The sequence below is a fragment of the Crotalus tigris genome, unplaced genomic scaffold, assembly GCF_016545835.1.
Source record: "Crotalus tigris isolate CLP2741 ecotype Arizona unplaced genomic scaffold, ASM1654583v1 scf7180000017614.5298720, whole genome shotgun sequence".
Lineage (NCBI taxonomy): Eukaryota > Metazoa > Chordata > Lepidosauria > Squamata > Viperidae > Crotalus > Crotalus tigris.
The window spans coordinates 2,167,881-2,182,740 of record NW_024096513.1 but is presented as its reverse complement, the minus strand read 5'-3'; the positions used below and the strand labels follow the sequence as shown (position 1 = coordinate 2,182,740).

The window sequence follows — 14,860 nt, the reverse complement described above, 5'->3', positions numbered from 1 at the left end:
CTAGCATCCTGGGCTGCAGCCAATGCAGACCCTGGCCTGGGTGGAGAAGGACAGCGATGTATAGACTTTGTGATGACAGGATGTCCTGAGAATGACAGACGAGCGAGTGAAAGACACGATGGAGGAGTTTCTTCTCTCCCATGGTTACCAGATGGGCAAAACCATTGGAGAAGGAACATATTCAAAGGTCAAAGAAGCCTTTTCAAAAAAACACCAACGAAAAGTGGCTGTGAAAATTATAGACAAACTGGGAGGACCAGAAGGTAAGAAGCAGAACACAAAAAGTGAAAGCATGACAGAGCAGATGGAACGGGAGAGGGCATGTTTTTAGAAATAATTGGATTTCAGTTTCCAAGGGCCAAATGTTCCCCACTGCAATATTCTTTCCAATAAAATGTGTCCTCCTTCTAAGAAAATCTACATCACCATACAGTAATAAAATCCATTATGACATCAATACAAATTAAATAATTTGTGTTCTTTCCATGATGTCATCATGGTGTATGTGATTTTACCTGCTGCTCTCTGCCCCGCGTGGATGCTCCTGTGTGTTGTCCCTATAAACATAGCTCTCTGCATTTTCACTCTACCGTCTGTTGTATATTTGCAATTTTGCTGACTTTTGTCTCTTCTGCATCTATCTCGCCATGATCACGTGCAGGTTTTCCCAGTCGCCTCCTACCATCTGAAACTTCCAACATATAATGGGATCCCATAGGAAAATAATGAAATACAGCTGATGGGATCCTTCCATTATTTCATTTGCTGTATATTCAAACTATATTTAATCCAATGGATTTGGGGGATGGCCCCATCCTCTTCTTGGGGTTTGACATAAATTCAAAGTCAACTACTGTATAAGCTTCACTGCAGTTGTTACTTATACAGATTTATCATGGTTAGCACAACAATGTTTTTTTGAGTTCGGCTAACATACTGACCTATAAACTTACCTCAGAGATCGTTTCTCTCAATAATTTGTGCAAAAAAGCTTTGGATTCATTAGAGGCTGCATGTGTCAAAGATACAGAACTATTATCTTCCACCCACTTCTGGGGCCATTAACAAGGAGGGGGCGATCTTTTTAAACCTGTATTGCAAAGATAGAGTAGGAGCTAGCCTAGTCCCAGTAGGTAGTTGGGTCTCACAAAGTTTGAAAGCCCCCACGATGGATTAAAAAATCATTATTCAAAGTGTATGTTTATTTCTTGCCCAACCTAAGCTCAGTGAAACAATTTGTTCTATTGAAGGAAGCCATACAATTTCATTTTAGGGCTCATAGCGTTGCAAAGTTTTGAGAACCTGTGTTCCCTAAATGCCCCACTCCCCATAGGCTTGTCCGGGTGCTTTAGCTGAACAGCACTGGGATGCCATGTTACACTTTTAGTCAGGATTTAGGTCCAGGATTCTGGACGAATCAACATATGATGAGAAAAATGTTTCCAGCATCATGAGAAAAAACCCATTCTCCCTCTCAAGGGAAATGATGACGTGGGGAGCCAGGAACGTTGCAAGGAGCGTGTTCGTCTCTCATCAGCGATTGTCTTCAGACTTTGGCCAATTCTGTCTTTTGCCTCCCCAGAGTTTATCGAGAGATTCCTGCCTCGAGAGCTCCAGATTGTCAAGCGCCTAGACCACAAGAACATCATTCGGGTGTATGAGATGCTGGAGTCCACAGATGGAAAGATCTACCTGGTGATGGAGCTGGCAGAGAACGGCGATGTCTTTGACTGTGTCCTGCAAGGAGGACCTCTGCCCGAGAGCCGGGCCAAAGCGCTCTTCCGTCAGCTGGTAGAAGCCATCCGCTATTGCCACAGCTGTGGGGTGGCGCATCGTGACCTCAAGTGTGAAAATGCCCTGCTGCAGGGGCTCAACCTGAAACTGACAGACTTTGGATTTGCCAAGTTGCTCCCCAAGAACCGCAAGGAGCTGAGCCAGACCTTCTGTGGCAGCACGGCCTACGCAGCCCCCGAGGTGCTGCAGGGGGTGCCCCACGACAGCAGGAAAGGCGACGTGTGGAGCATGGGCGTGGTCCTTTACGTCATGCTTTGTGCCAACCTGCCCTTTGACGACACAGACATTCCCAAGATGCTTTGCCATCAACAGAAAGGGGTCTCCATCCCCGGCCACTTGGGGATCTCTGAGGAATGCCAAGACCTTCTCAAAAGCCTCCTGGAACCAGACATGATCCTGAGGCCTTCCATCGAAGAAGTGAGTTGGCACCCATGGTTAGCAAGTTCCTGAGGATGGGACCGTGTCGAAATTCTCCCCAAATAAAAGGGGACAGGCTGTTTCCAAAATGCTCACATATATTTTAACGTTATCTCAGTTTCTAGTCTATCCTTAATCCACCGAGAGGCATTTTAAACATTCCCCTCTCGTCAGGAACTGCATTCCCTTCTTCAAAGATGACTGCGCGGGTGGTTAGAAATTAGTCAGACCAAGAAAAATGGTGTGAAGGTGTTTCCTTGCTGAAATTTATTTCTCAGACACACAGAATCACTTTGCAATGTTAAATCTAAGAAATCTCCCATAGGATTCCTCCTGGGCCGTTCTTCAATAACACACCATCCATTGGTCTCCAGAATATCCCAGTTGGAAAAGGGAAGGAGGTGCTGTCATGCACCAAGCCAACGTACTGATCCATCTAGCATTATAATCCAAATGAGCTGCTAGAACAACTCTGTTCCCAACCTGGTGCCTTCCAGAGGGGTCAAAATGACCAATCTCAGAATTCCTAGCCAAAGTTTCCACATATCTTGGGATGAGGAGGATGTGGTATGTTCTAAGACAGACCTTTTCTGAGCCCCCAAGACAGAAATAAAGAACCTGGAGACTACCAGGAACTGAACGTGGAGCTCAGCTATACAAAATATGAGCTCCAACAAGTGACGGCCTCTCCAGGATTTGTTCTGTAGTACACAAAATGTTTTGAATTTGAAAAGAGTCAAACTGGAAACCCCACTTTGAGTGCAAAACAGGCCATCTTGAAAACGTGGGGAACGGATCAGTTGTTTCAAGAGGGAAAGACTAGAGGTTGAGACACACGCCTCTCTCAATTAATGAAAGAGCCTGTTTCCCAGAGTAACTCACACTCAGAATGGGGCATTTCAAATTCAAAGTGGTTTGAATTCTAATATACTGGGAGAGCTCCCAGACGCTAGCAAGGGAACAAGGCTCCTGAAAAGCTGCAGCACCTGTTAGAGGTTTGGTCCCACAACGTTGCCCTCTTCCGTCAGCACAGCCAGTGGCCTGGCTGGCTTTGGGGGAGAGCTAGAGTCCAACATCTTTCACTTTATGAACTTGGCGAGAGAGGTTGGGGCGTGTGAGCCTCACCGGCCTTGGCCTTCTGGCTGGCTGATCAGCAAGTGTGTCTTATCAAATCCTCCGGGCACTGCCAAGTTCTATTGCGGCAATGCTCCTTGCACTCATTGTGTCTGGCACAGAATAAGGGCCCAGGCCACCCGAGGTATTTGCTCAGAAGATTACAGAGGATGGGGGGAAAAAAATCACAAAACCCATATGAAATTGTTTCTGTAGAACTCCTTTAATTGCCATTAATGGCAAATCTGTAAAAGGCAAAGTCATAATTACAAAACTAACAGCTGTTAGTGTCACTTGTTCACCCCAGCTAGAGAACAGTCCAGGGAGATGCCATATAATTTAAACGTGAGATAATATTGCACAACCAAGAAAAAGAAAACAAAGTACTTATGGTGAAACTGGAGCCCCCGGATGTCTCCCGGCACCAAGACTGGACTCTGGAGCAACGTTTCTTAACCTTGGCAACTTGCCACAAATGGGGAGCCCTTCCTGTGGATGGCAAAGCATCTCGGGCTGTCCGTCTCATCAAAGGGAGCCAGCCCACAAACCTTAAAAGTTGCTAAGGTGGGGAAGCGCTGCTCTAGGCTACCCTATTCTGTCCCATCACCACAAACCCTTAGAGCCGAGGAAGGAGGGGTGCTTTTCCAAGGACCATCTTCCTCACATATTCACCTATCAGCTGTTCTAGAATCTGAACCATCCAGTAATGAGGCCTGGTCCAGATGGGCCTCTTTATGCATTTTACACCCTCACTAGAGGTTGCTCAGCCCTTTAGGAGAAATCACCAGAGTTCAAGACAAATATTCTCCTGATCCAGAAAGCTTAGTCTGATATATCCAAAGAGCAGCTTTCCCAGGAGTGATGAAACTGGCCCTAGTACAATGCAAGTATCTTCATCTTTAAGCACTAAATTATTCCAGAACTGCAAGCCTTCATTTAGTTGGCTAAGTAGCCCAGCTGTCATTTTCAATCACAGCGGCTAGCAGCTCTTCAGATTAAGCCATGTTCATGGATTGTCACACATCTATCCACACTCCTTCAATTTCACAGGGCCACCTGCATGCAGAGGAAGTCGCTTTCCACTGGCCGAATCACATCCTTGCTCACATTTCCCACAGATGACCAATTTGGAAATCTCTCTTCCTCTTTAATTTCTTCTAGTTTCAGGGATGACTCCTAAGTCAATTGTCCTTCAGACACATGCTGATTTTCATGATCTGGTGGCACAGGGGAGCCCCAAAAGCCAGTCTTTTACCTTATCAGAAACACCTCAGTGACTCCGAGACCAAACAACTTCCACAGGCACCATGTTCCCCTTCTCAACCCTGCACACCGAGTCTCCTTCTCAAGGGGTTTCCTCCCTCAGCTGCTGCTTATAACAAGAAAGAGGAAAGAGAGGAGCAGCGGCAACTCCTCCCTCCCTCTCTGGCCCTCTGGGAACCCCTCTGAACGCTGCACCGCGGGAGGGAGAGACGGCCCGGTCAGAGCAGCTGTCAGGGTTACTGGCTGCTGCTGTCATGCAGATGCACTGGGGTCAAAAGGAGGGGGATGGCTCCAGTCTGAATCCTTCCCAGACGAGTTAAACCAGGGATCTTGTCCCACCAGGGAGAGGTGTTGGCTTCAGACCCACTTCAATGAGCCGGCATCGGTTCCATTCAAATTCAGTTGGGTGTGTCGAGAAAGACCTCTTGGTGTATTGTACTTCCAGAAGATAAATCTGCCTTTTGGACCCATTTTTTAAAAAAAGCATGATGAATTCTAAAGTGAGACTTAATTATAGTCAGACTCCACTGCAATGCAGCAACAACTAAATCAAGCAGATCAAAAGGGGGGTGCATCACTCTGCCCCCCCATTTTCCCTAAAAAAAAAAGAGAAGATGCCTGTACAGATTATTTAGAGAGAAGATGGATAAGGAAGTGGAGCACTCAAACTCTCACCCAAGCATGTTGCTTCCCAAGCATTTCTGTCTATGGAAGAGGATCAATGCAAGGGGAAGACAGACGGTTATGAAGCTTTGGCAAATGAAGATGCTTCCGGGAAAATCTAGGGTGCCTCTTCTTAATGAGGCAAGGGATACTTCAGTCCAAGCAACACTGTAGAGCACTGGCTCAAGGGATGTGCAAAACCCCCCCCCCAAAAAAATTGGGGCCCTTTCAAAGAGATCTTAGCCATGATTGTGACAACCCAGGAGGAATGTGCCTCTTTCCCCCTCCATAACTGGAACTTATGCAAGATACTCTGTGGGATTACATAATGAGGAAGCCCTCGGAACAATAATTTCATTTGAAAAAAATGCTTCACTTCCCAGGAAAAATGGACCAGCTTACATTTGGGGATACATGAAGAGAGATGGGTTCATTTATGCAAAAGGTAATTCCAAACCAGGCACTATGAGCTGGGAGAGGGGTCTGTAGGGTCCAGAAATGCCTCGGAGCGTCTTCTTAAGACTGGAGTTCACACAGGTAAGCAAAGAGATTTGCTCCTGCAAATCCCTAGAAGTTGTGTGGGTTTCAAGACACATACAGTAACATGGCATAGCTAGCAAGCTATCAGACTGAAAAGAGACATGTAGAATAATCCCAACTATTTCTGAAGATCACTCAAACCGGGATAATTCATCCCATCCCATTCTAATCCACCCTAAAATGCCAAAAGAAGTGAGAATGAAATCAAATCCGTTCTGCTTGGGGGAGACAGAGGCCCCCAGCACACGCACCCTTGACGCTGTTGCTCTTCAGCCCCTCTGTACAACTTAGCCACCATCGGGATCTGAGCCAGGGTTCCAGTTCAAGTTCCCAAGGAGGACTTGCGCAGAGATGAGGTGTAGCCAGTCCAAAACACTTTTACAGGAGAGAAAGGAACCAATTGGTCTGTGATTTAATTCACACTGGGTGGTCTGGGGGTGGGGGGGGTGGGGGCAAGGCTGAGTCCAAGGAGCCCAGGGAGAGCAAAGGCCCTCGTTATTCCCAGTTCTCCCATTCTTCGTCCTCCATCTGCAAACGGGAGAGACAAAGAGACAGGGTGTGTTCAACAAAGGTGTCATTGTAGACATGAGGTTACAAAGCGATCCAGTGGAAACCCTGGCAGGAATTCCACAATGTACCAAATTGGATCGTCATTTAAGCACTTTAGTTGTTAAACTGGTTGGCCAACTTAACATTCAAGCCAAGATACTTTTAAACAAAGATTGTAATTTTATCTTGCCCACACTTTAGCTTCAATGTTGTGCCTGCTCAAGATATTATTCCCCCAATCAGAGTGTTTACTAGGAGTGTATATTACAATATAAAAGGCAGCTCACTATGAATGGAAAAGACTTTTAGATGAACACATGCACACATTCATCTGAAACTCTTTCCCATTTGTACTGAACGCCCTTTTATATTGAAATATATACCATATATAAACTGCCCTGATAGAGGGGAAAAGCCATCTACACCTCGGACTGAATCGGCAAATATAGTTGAATCACCTGTAATTAAAAGAGGGAGCAGGAAGAGAGAGGCAGGCGGGACTGTTTAGAATTCTGAAATATGTATCTCTAATTTTGACTAGCATTCAATGTTCCTGGTTGCCAGAAGCAAATTCCAAGAACTGCTTTTAGCACATGGCTGCTCTCCTTTACAAAAATTATTTTTTTTAACAGAAAGTTCCAATCCCTCATTAACAGAAACACGTGGGAACCCCCCCAAAATTTCTTTTTAACATCCCTTTAAGGCTGCAATCCAACTCACGGCTTCTCTACAACGGAGACAAGAACTCAGAGAAAATATGGACCGTGCCATCAACATCACATTTCTCTCTGCATGTCTGAGAGGAGAGTCATTTGGCACACTCCCAGCTTCAGTTCCTTATCAGTCAAATGGGAACCCTGACCAAATGCTGCTGCTTCTTGCCGTTCCCACATATAACTAAACCCTCAAATTAACAGGCCAAAATGGGGATGAGTTGCCTGTGCTAGCCAAAAGTTCTTTAATGAGATTTTATGTAATGCACATGTCGAATGCCGAATGGGTTTTCTTCTGCACAACTAAGGTCCAGCAAAGAGAAAGTATTATGCAAGTTACCCTTCTCCTCAGGACTTCCTCAGTTGCATCGGACTATCCCGAGGGCTTACCTCCGTCGCAGAAATATCTACTTTGGCAAGTGCCAGCTGAACCTCTTCTTCTGTCATGTCCAGGTCAAAGTCCTTTTCCCAGTCCTCACTTATATCTGTGCTCGAGCCTGAAACAAGAAAGGAAACGCCACACATGCTCCGCTGCAAAAGCAGGCTTTTCTAATCTAACAATGAACATTTAGCAAGCAGCGTACCACAATTAGCGGATGTCAGATTCATGAAAACCACCTGACAAGCAGCCTTCTTCAATGCAGCAGCCCGGCTATTTTGCCAGAATCCTTGAAAAGGATCTTGAACTGACAATTCCAACTGTCACTTCTATCAACATCCCTTCCCGCCCTATTGGCAGTCTGTGCCTTCTCCGATTTCAGGTCCCGAGTGCCCCCACCACCCCTGGGACCACCCAAAGTCACACAGGTGCATGAGCGGACTTTGCAACAGCTTTTATTTCTGGTTTTTGGCAAAACCGGCCACAGCAAATTGTTGGTTTGCTTAAGAACCGTGGCATTTGCTTAATGACCGCTATAAAAAAAGATTATAAAATTGGCTCAGTCATGTGGGCGACCCACTTTATGACCATCATGACTTACAACTGAGGTGGGCAGGCTCCATTATGGTTGTAGGTTGAGAGCTACACACACACACACACACACACAACTAAGACACGGTTAGAAAAAGCAGAAGGTTTCCAGCTACTCACCTTTCTTCCCGTGATTGGATGGTGTGGACTTCCCGCTGTCCGAGTTGAGCTCAAAGAGCCGCAAGTCCAGAGGCGCCTCCTCTCGCGGAGTCTCCGTCCTGCTGGCCGACTTGCTTTCTGGGCGCTGCTTAGGCTGCTCTGAAGAGGCCGTGGCCTCCTGGGGAGGTGGAGAAGGCTGCAGAAGCTCCCCTGCGTTAGCCAAGGAGCTTCCCTGCTCCTCTCTGCTGGCTTCCTGCGGCTTCGGAGAATCGTCCCGCTCAGCTCCTGCAAGTGGGGCTCCAGTCCGTAAGGGGGAGGCAGGCCCAGCGGTGGGGTTTGTGATCCGAGTCACCAGAGAGACGCTCTCGCTGCTTTCCGAGGGGGTCGCCTCCACCGGGGTGGGGCTCAGCGTGGCCCACATCTCCACCGAGGCCTCCAGTGTCGGAACGGCTTCTGCGGCCAAGATGGGGGAAGCCTCTCCCTGGATGACAGCTTGTGAGGAGGAGGAAGAGGATCCAAGAAATTGTTCTGTGTCAAGAGAGGAAGAAACACCAATGTCAGGAAAACAAAATGAGGTAAATCAATACAGGGAGTCCTCGAATTTACAAACCCAGTTGGGACCGGAACGTCCTTTGTTAAGCAAGGTGCAATTTTATAGCTTTTTTTGCCACAGTTAAGGAATGGCTGCAGTTGTTAAGTGAATCGTGTGGTCATTAAACAAGTCCAGTTTCCCCCATTGACTTTGACTGTTGGAAGGTTGCAAATGGCCGACACGGCAACTAGCATAAATAGATGGCAGTTAACAAATTCCAATCACATAACTCTGTGGGGACGTTGTGACTTCTCTGCAGATCAAAGAATGAGGCAGAACCTCTCGCAGGCAAGGAACTGAGCGGCCGCCCGGCAGGAGTCCCCAAAGGACCAGGCCCTGTCAGGGAACGGCCGGAGCTTATGGCTGCCTTACCTTCCTCCTCTTCCTCCCATCCTGGATCCTCTGAGTGAACACCGTGTTCTGCCCGCTGCTTCAGAGCCTCCCTCCGGAGCTCCTCCTGGGATGACAGAGAATGCGCACAACGGTCAGCAGGCCTCCGACTGGCTCTGCTGCCAGAGGGGGACAAAGAGCGAGAGCGAGCACGCACACAACCGCAGCTTCCGGGCAAAACCCATTGGCCCATTGGGGGAGAGGGAGGAAGAGGGGCCTCCTGCCAGGCACAGCCAAGAAACCCAACAGCACACAAAAGCAGCAGTGGAATGTGTGTGTCTGTGTGTATGTGATGTAAGCAGAGGAAAACAGAGCTAGGTCGAAGGCAAATTTCACACTGAGGATAAATAATCAGAACTTCAAAGCAAGGTGAAAGGGCCGGAGACATTTTCTCAAGTGGAGGGTGTTGAAATATCACCAGAAGTGTGCAAGAGAGGAACAAACGTGTTGTCTTTCCCTATTATGTGCCCAGCACTTCAGTAAATTATAAATTGCATAAGAAGTATAGCCTGAGTGCCTTTTGGTTCTGGTTCGGCTAATGAACTCAATACTCAACTTGGGACACAAAGACTGAGCTAACTGAAACCAGAGTGTTTCTGCAAACTCACCTGCTCCAGCTGGTGGACTTTATAGAAGTACCGCTGCCAGAATTCTGAGTGGGAGACGGCCACAGGCACCTAAGGCCATCAGAGGGGGAAAAGCGTAAACGTTCCTAAACCATTCTTGGCTTTGTTTCACCCAAGATGCAAGAGAGCCACACTTGCAACCCAGCCTTTATGGCTCTGTGCATTAACCCTTCCTCTAGGGATGACCCACAAATGGACAGAGATATTTGCATATAAATAAACTGTTCCAGCAATTCTAAGAGCAAAACCCAGAAGATGAAAAAAAAACATTTCTCCCTCAATTCTGCTGCTTCTTGGCAAGGAAAATTCCAGTGCTTTCCAACATATTCTGCAGAGACAAACAGATCACACACTGACCTGGTAAACAAGTTAAAGGAGCGTATAATGCCACAGATATTTTCAAACAACGAACCTCTCCGTTGGCTTGAAGAAAAGACAGAGGAGGTCAAGGAGCCAAGCTTACCATCTTGGAGTAGAGGGAGCGGATGGACGGGCTGTTTCCCAGCAACTCAGATATCTCTCCTTTCTTCTCCTCCAAGCTGAAGTGCAAAAGCCAGGCCTCAAACAGCTCAGGTGGTCCTGCAGGAGAAAATACTACATCCACCAAACCATCACAGCTATGCCAAGACAAACAAGGATAATAGTCACGATCACACAAGCCTCCTCAGCCCATAAAACTAAATCTCATTTTCTTCACTGACAAAGAAGGACCTGATGCCACAACCCTACCTTCCGATCAAAGTACACGGACTTCTTCTCAAAGCTGATCCTCCTCCTTTACTGGGAAAGCTACAGACTTAAATGGTAAGACAGGAAGAGTCTGATGGATCAAACCAAGGTTCTAAAAAAGCATGCTAGAAAGAGGAGGCATGGGAGACAGAAGAGGTGTCCTGTCCAGGGATCAAAATACACTATAAGATGACAACAGTGAATTCCATAACTACAATATGCAAACAAATGTATTATTATACTCTATCTTTTATTTCCTAGAATAAAACATCACAATTCACTAACCTTCCTTACTGAGAAATTTGACAGCAGGCTTGGCTTACCACAGCAGACAGTACCCTATCACCTTTAATGCTAAAGAGCAATGTGCACACGCCGACACCACCCACGCGACAGGAGAGGGGAACATGGGACGTGGTCCCTCTCTGCCCTCCCGCTTGGAAGCGATGGAAGAGGCAATCTGAAGAGTCTTGGCAAACCCCCCCAGTCACTCTAGGTCCATCTCCCAGCCTGGCCAATTTCCTGTGATTTTCCGATCTCCTCGCCAGGAAACCATTCAGAGAACTGAAGTGGGAGGCACTGGGATCAGGCAAAGGGAAAGCAATGAGGAAAAAAATAGCACCCCCCCCAAAAAAAAACACGCTTCAAATGCAGCTTGGATGTCACCTGCAATGACTCCTTTAGAAATTTCTCAGACTTTTACCATGAATAACGGTTGTGGCTGAATGAACCTTGGCCTCCCATTATAAGATCACCTGCCTGCCAGCCTCTTTCTATTGTAGACCTGAGGGCTAGAGACTTGTTTTTTGTAACAGCGGCTTGTACTCTTGAACGGTTTGCTTTTATGAACTCTAAAAACGTGACACGACCTGCACTCATTGTCTTGCAGAGGGCTCCCCTATTTTCCAGAAGGACTGAATTCTATACAGCTCCCTCCTCTCGTCTTCCCTGCCTCCAATTACCTCTCCACTTACCATCAGCTTCGTTGCAGTAAGTGGCTGGGTCAGACTGGAGGCTATAGAGTCGAGCCTAGAAGAGAACCGACGGGAGAAATTATAGGAACAAGAGGCGCTCACCGTAGGGGGAGGGGCTCCATTTTAGGGTCAGGGGGGCTGCAGTGTACCTTGGCACTGTCATACAACTCTGTGGTCCCAGATGGAGTTGCCATCAGGGTTATGACATCACAGTCAATGGTCTTATCTGGGGAGGGAGCAAATGTGTCTGAAATAACACCCAAGAAGTTGGAGAGTCCTTTTCTCACTTTTTCCGTTGCCCCCGAAGAGCTTTCCGTCTTTACATACACAAAAAGAGACAATGAAACAAAACAAAAAAAAAATTAACCATGGGAAACAGAGATGGTAGCTTCCTACAAAGCTGAATCAAGAGCCAAGTTATATGTCAAAGCAATAAGGAGCCTATTTGATAAAAATGTACTAAAACAAAAGAAACTCTGCCAGTATTTTCCCTTGCTATGCGTCCCTCCATCTCAGTAACGAGCCCTTTACTTACAGCCAACTTCTCTTTGACCACACTGGCAGTAGCAGCAATGGTGCAAGCTGTATCATGTTGGACCACCTGGGTGAATTCTGTCAGATCACGTTTCATGAACTCCAAAGCCTCTGTAGACTGTGGAGAGAGAGAGTGGGTGCACTGACTCTTGTGTGGTAAGCCAGAGTTTCTACAGAATTTCAAACAGCTGCTATTAATTAAACGAGGTGCAGGGATCTGGCAAGGGTCAAGGCAGAAATTTCTGATCACTTCAATGCATGACCAGTAAAAGAATACAACAGGATCTTTTAAAAAATCAAAGCTAGATATCTGATGGCTGAGTTGTCATTTTATTGCACAGTTTCTATTCCAATACATTAAGTAAAGATACATTTTTCCATTCAGTTTGAAAAAGGCTCAAATTAATATCCCAAAGGTATTTTTTAAAAAAAGCATCTTTGTGACAACCATGATCTGGATGACTGAGAATCTCCATAGATGCTCAAATTAATAATAATAGTGCCTAATTTGTACTCATGTATTGCAATTTCAAGATTTATGCGCAGAATGGAGAACACAATTTCCAGCCAAGTTAGCATGTTCTACCTTAATGTTTTAAAGTTAAGCATCTGGCCGGCAACAAGATGGAGTTCTGGATGCTTTTTAAATGGTACTTAATGGATGGGAGAAGCTTTTAAAAACCAAAATAGCTTAGAGTCATTACTGGATTCATAACAAACATGAGTAAGGCACTATTATTAACCAGACTTCAGTACTAGAGGAAGTAAAGACAGGTGATTTGTTCAAAGCCACCTGACAAGTTTGTCAACAAACAGGAATTTCAACTGGCATCTCATCGTTTGAAGTCCAACACTTTGCCACACGCACCAAACTAATTCTAAGTCTGGTGGAGGGGAAAAGAGAGAAGAAAAGATAAGCAGGGAGAAGCAGCTTGTGAGCAGACCCAGTTTCAAGTCTGGATTCCCCTCTCAGCCCATTCCAATGCAAAGAACAAACAAAGTCTTTCCTGCAAAACCAGAGTTATAGAAGTTAAAAAAATACTGTTTTCAACAAAGAGTTCAAGTAATTAATATACCTCAAAATTAAGAAGCAGCCCCAAGGTTGCTCCTTTAGGCCATTGCTCTATTTGTGTAATTCCAAAAATTCTGCCTACCTTCTCTCTGACCGTTTGAAGGCTTTGCTGTAGCCAGCTCCTCCACCAGCCTCCATCTTCCCTGTTACAGGACAAACATATAAAGCTGAATAGTTTCTAACTCTGTTTTAACATTTGGTGGATTACTTAAATCCTATCAACTGGAGCATTTTCAACAATCCTAAACTAATCAATATCCCAGGACCTTGTATGAATTAATTTCACAATCATTATTATTTGGTATGTTTGATTTTTTAAAAAAAACCTAGATGAGATATTAGCAGATATTAAACATTAATTTTTCTTTTAATGGGTAACAAACTGAGTGATCTCAGTGAGATTTGCTTCTAAATAAACCCAATTAGAATTGAGGAGCAGAGTTATGAAAAGCAGGACATCAATAATATTCAAAGATGATGACAATACAAATGTCCACAGTGATATTGACTGAGTACTGTAAGGTACGACTCTAGTTTTGGCACCAAATTCAAGCTTTCCGAATTTGCCATATGTAAAAAAGCAACAACAAAACAAACATCAATTCTTCTAGTAGCACGGAAGAAAATTAGGCTGTGAGCCCATACTTCAGCATATAATTTAGTCTGGGTGGCAGAAAGAGGATGTAGGTTTACTGGACTCACCAGCCTCTAACCCAGGGGTGGGGAACCTATGACTTGTGGACTTCAACTCCCAGAATTCCTGAGCCAGCCAGCTGAGAGTTGAAGTCCACAAGTCATAAAAGAGCCAAGGTTGCCTACCCCTGCTCTAACCCAAAGTTTCTCAACCTCGGCCACTTTAAGATGGGGGTGGTGGTGGTGGAGACTTCAACTCCCAGAATTCCCCAGCCTGGCTCTGGCAGAGAAACGCTGCTTTAGCAAAGGCAACATTTAACCTCAATCTGCCATGTGTCAGAAAGGAGCTGATGTCCGAACTTTACGACTTAAGAACTGTTTCCGGCTCCTACGAGCTTTCAGCGCAAAACGGCCGGCCAAGAGGACTGGACTCTTCCTACCCACCCAGCCCGCTCTTCCAGACTACCAGACGGCCTGCCGGGGAGGTCAGGCTGCCCAGCGTGGCTCTCCAGGCTGCTCCGGGACCCTCCGGGCACCGCCACAGGACGGGCGACCCTCCTCAGCGTCTGTCCCACCCCCGCCACGCCCGCCTTCCCAGGGCCCCCTCCTCACCCCGGCCCCCCGCCTCTCCCCAGAGGAGCCCCGCAGCTCATCTTCCGGCTCTCCCAGCAGCGCCAGCGCCTCATTTCCGCAACCAGGCCGCGAAGATCCCGCAAAGGAAGGGCCGAGCGCTCTTCACATGCCCAGAGAGCCCACGCTCCTTCCCCCGCCCGGCCCCTTCGCAGCGGCGCCGCCCCCAACGCTCTCGCTGAAGCTCACCCTTCCGCCATCTTGGTCACCTGACGTCACCAATATTTACTGACCTTTGACACGTCGCTGAAGCCCCGCCCCTCCGAGGCGCAATAGCTGCAGCTTCCGGCCACAAAGACGCTTCCGGGCGCCTCTTTTACCACCCGAGGTAAAGAAAAGGAACCACCGAGGATTCTGAACGGCGCGGGCGCCTTTCGAATTCGAAGCAGAAGCGGCCCGTCTTTTCCAGACACTCTCCGTCCACGCTGTTCTCGCAAAAGGTTCCCACCCGTTTCTCTAGCAGGAACCGGAAGCCAGCGCAGGGAACGGCTTCTGTCTTTAGAAGAGCTCGATGATCTTTTCCGCTGGGAGTTGTGGCTACGGCGGTTGCCGAGGATCA

General features: G+C 46.8%; 2 protein-coding genes across 4 annotated transcripts; one reads left to right on the top strand and one right to left on the bottom strand.

The window, feature by feature from the left end:
- Positions 1 to 7: 7 nt before the first annotated feature.
- Positions 8 to 5,204, top strand: TSSK3 (testis specific serine kinase 3). 2 transcript variants are annotated; one of them, XM_039328767.1, is made up of 3 exons: positions 8 to 263; positions 1,583 to 2,211; positions 2,537 to 5,204. In XM_039328767.1, exons 1-3 carry the CDS (start codon positions 92 to 94, stop codon positions 2,561 to 2,563), a joined length of 828 nt encoding a protein of 275 aa, XP_039184701.1. In that variant the 5' UTR covers positions 8 to 91; the 3' UTR covers positions 2,564 to 5,204. The 2 variants fall into 2 exon arrangements, with proteins under 2 accessions (XP_039184701.1, XP_039184692.1); XM_039328758.1 differs by having other exon boundaries at positions 1,583 to 5,204.
- BSDC1 (BSD domain containing 1) lies at positions 3,529 to 14,726 on the bottom strand. 2 transcript variants are annotated; one of them, XM_039328729.1, is made up of 11 exons: positions 14,535 to 14,726; positions 13,121 to 13,181; positions 11,968 to 12,084; positions 11,582 to 11,749; positions 11,433 to 11,487; positions 10,193 to 10,308; positions 9,712 to 9,780; positions 9,086 to 9,170; positions 8,143 to 8,649; positions 7,443 to 7,549; positions 3,529 to 6,318 (listed from the first exon to the last, which is right to left on the bottom strand). In XM_039328729.1, the coding sequence occupies exons 3-11, from the start codon at positions 12,061 to 12,063 to the stop codon at positions 6,286 to 6,288; spliced, it is 1,236 nt and encodes a 411-aa protein (XP_039184663.1). In that variant the 5' UTR covers positions 12,064 to 12,084; positions 13,121 to 13,181; positions 14,535 to 14,726; the 3' UTR covers positions 3,529 to 6,285. The 2 variants fall into 2 exon arrangements, with proteins under 2 accessions (XP_039184663.1, XP_039184653.1); XM_039328719.1 differs by lacking the exon at positions 14,535 to 14,726 and adding an exon at positions 14,491 to 14,530.
- Positions 14,727 to 14,860: the final 134 nt, after the last annotated feature.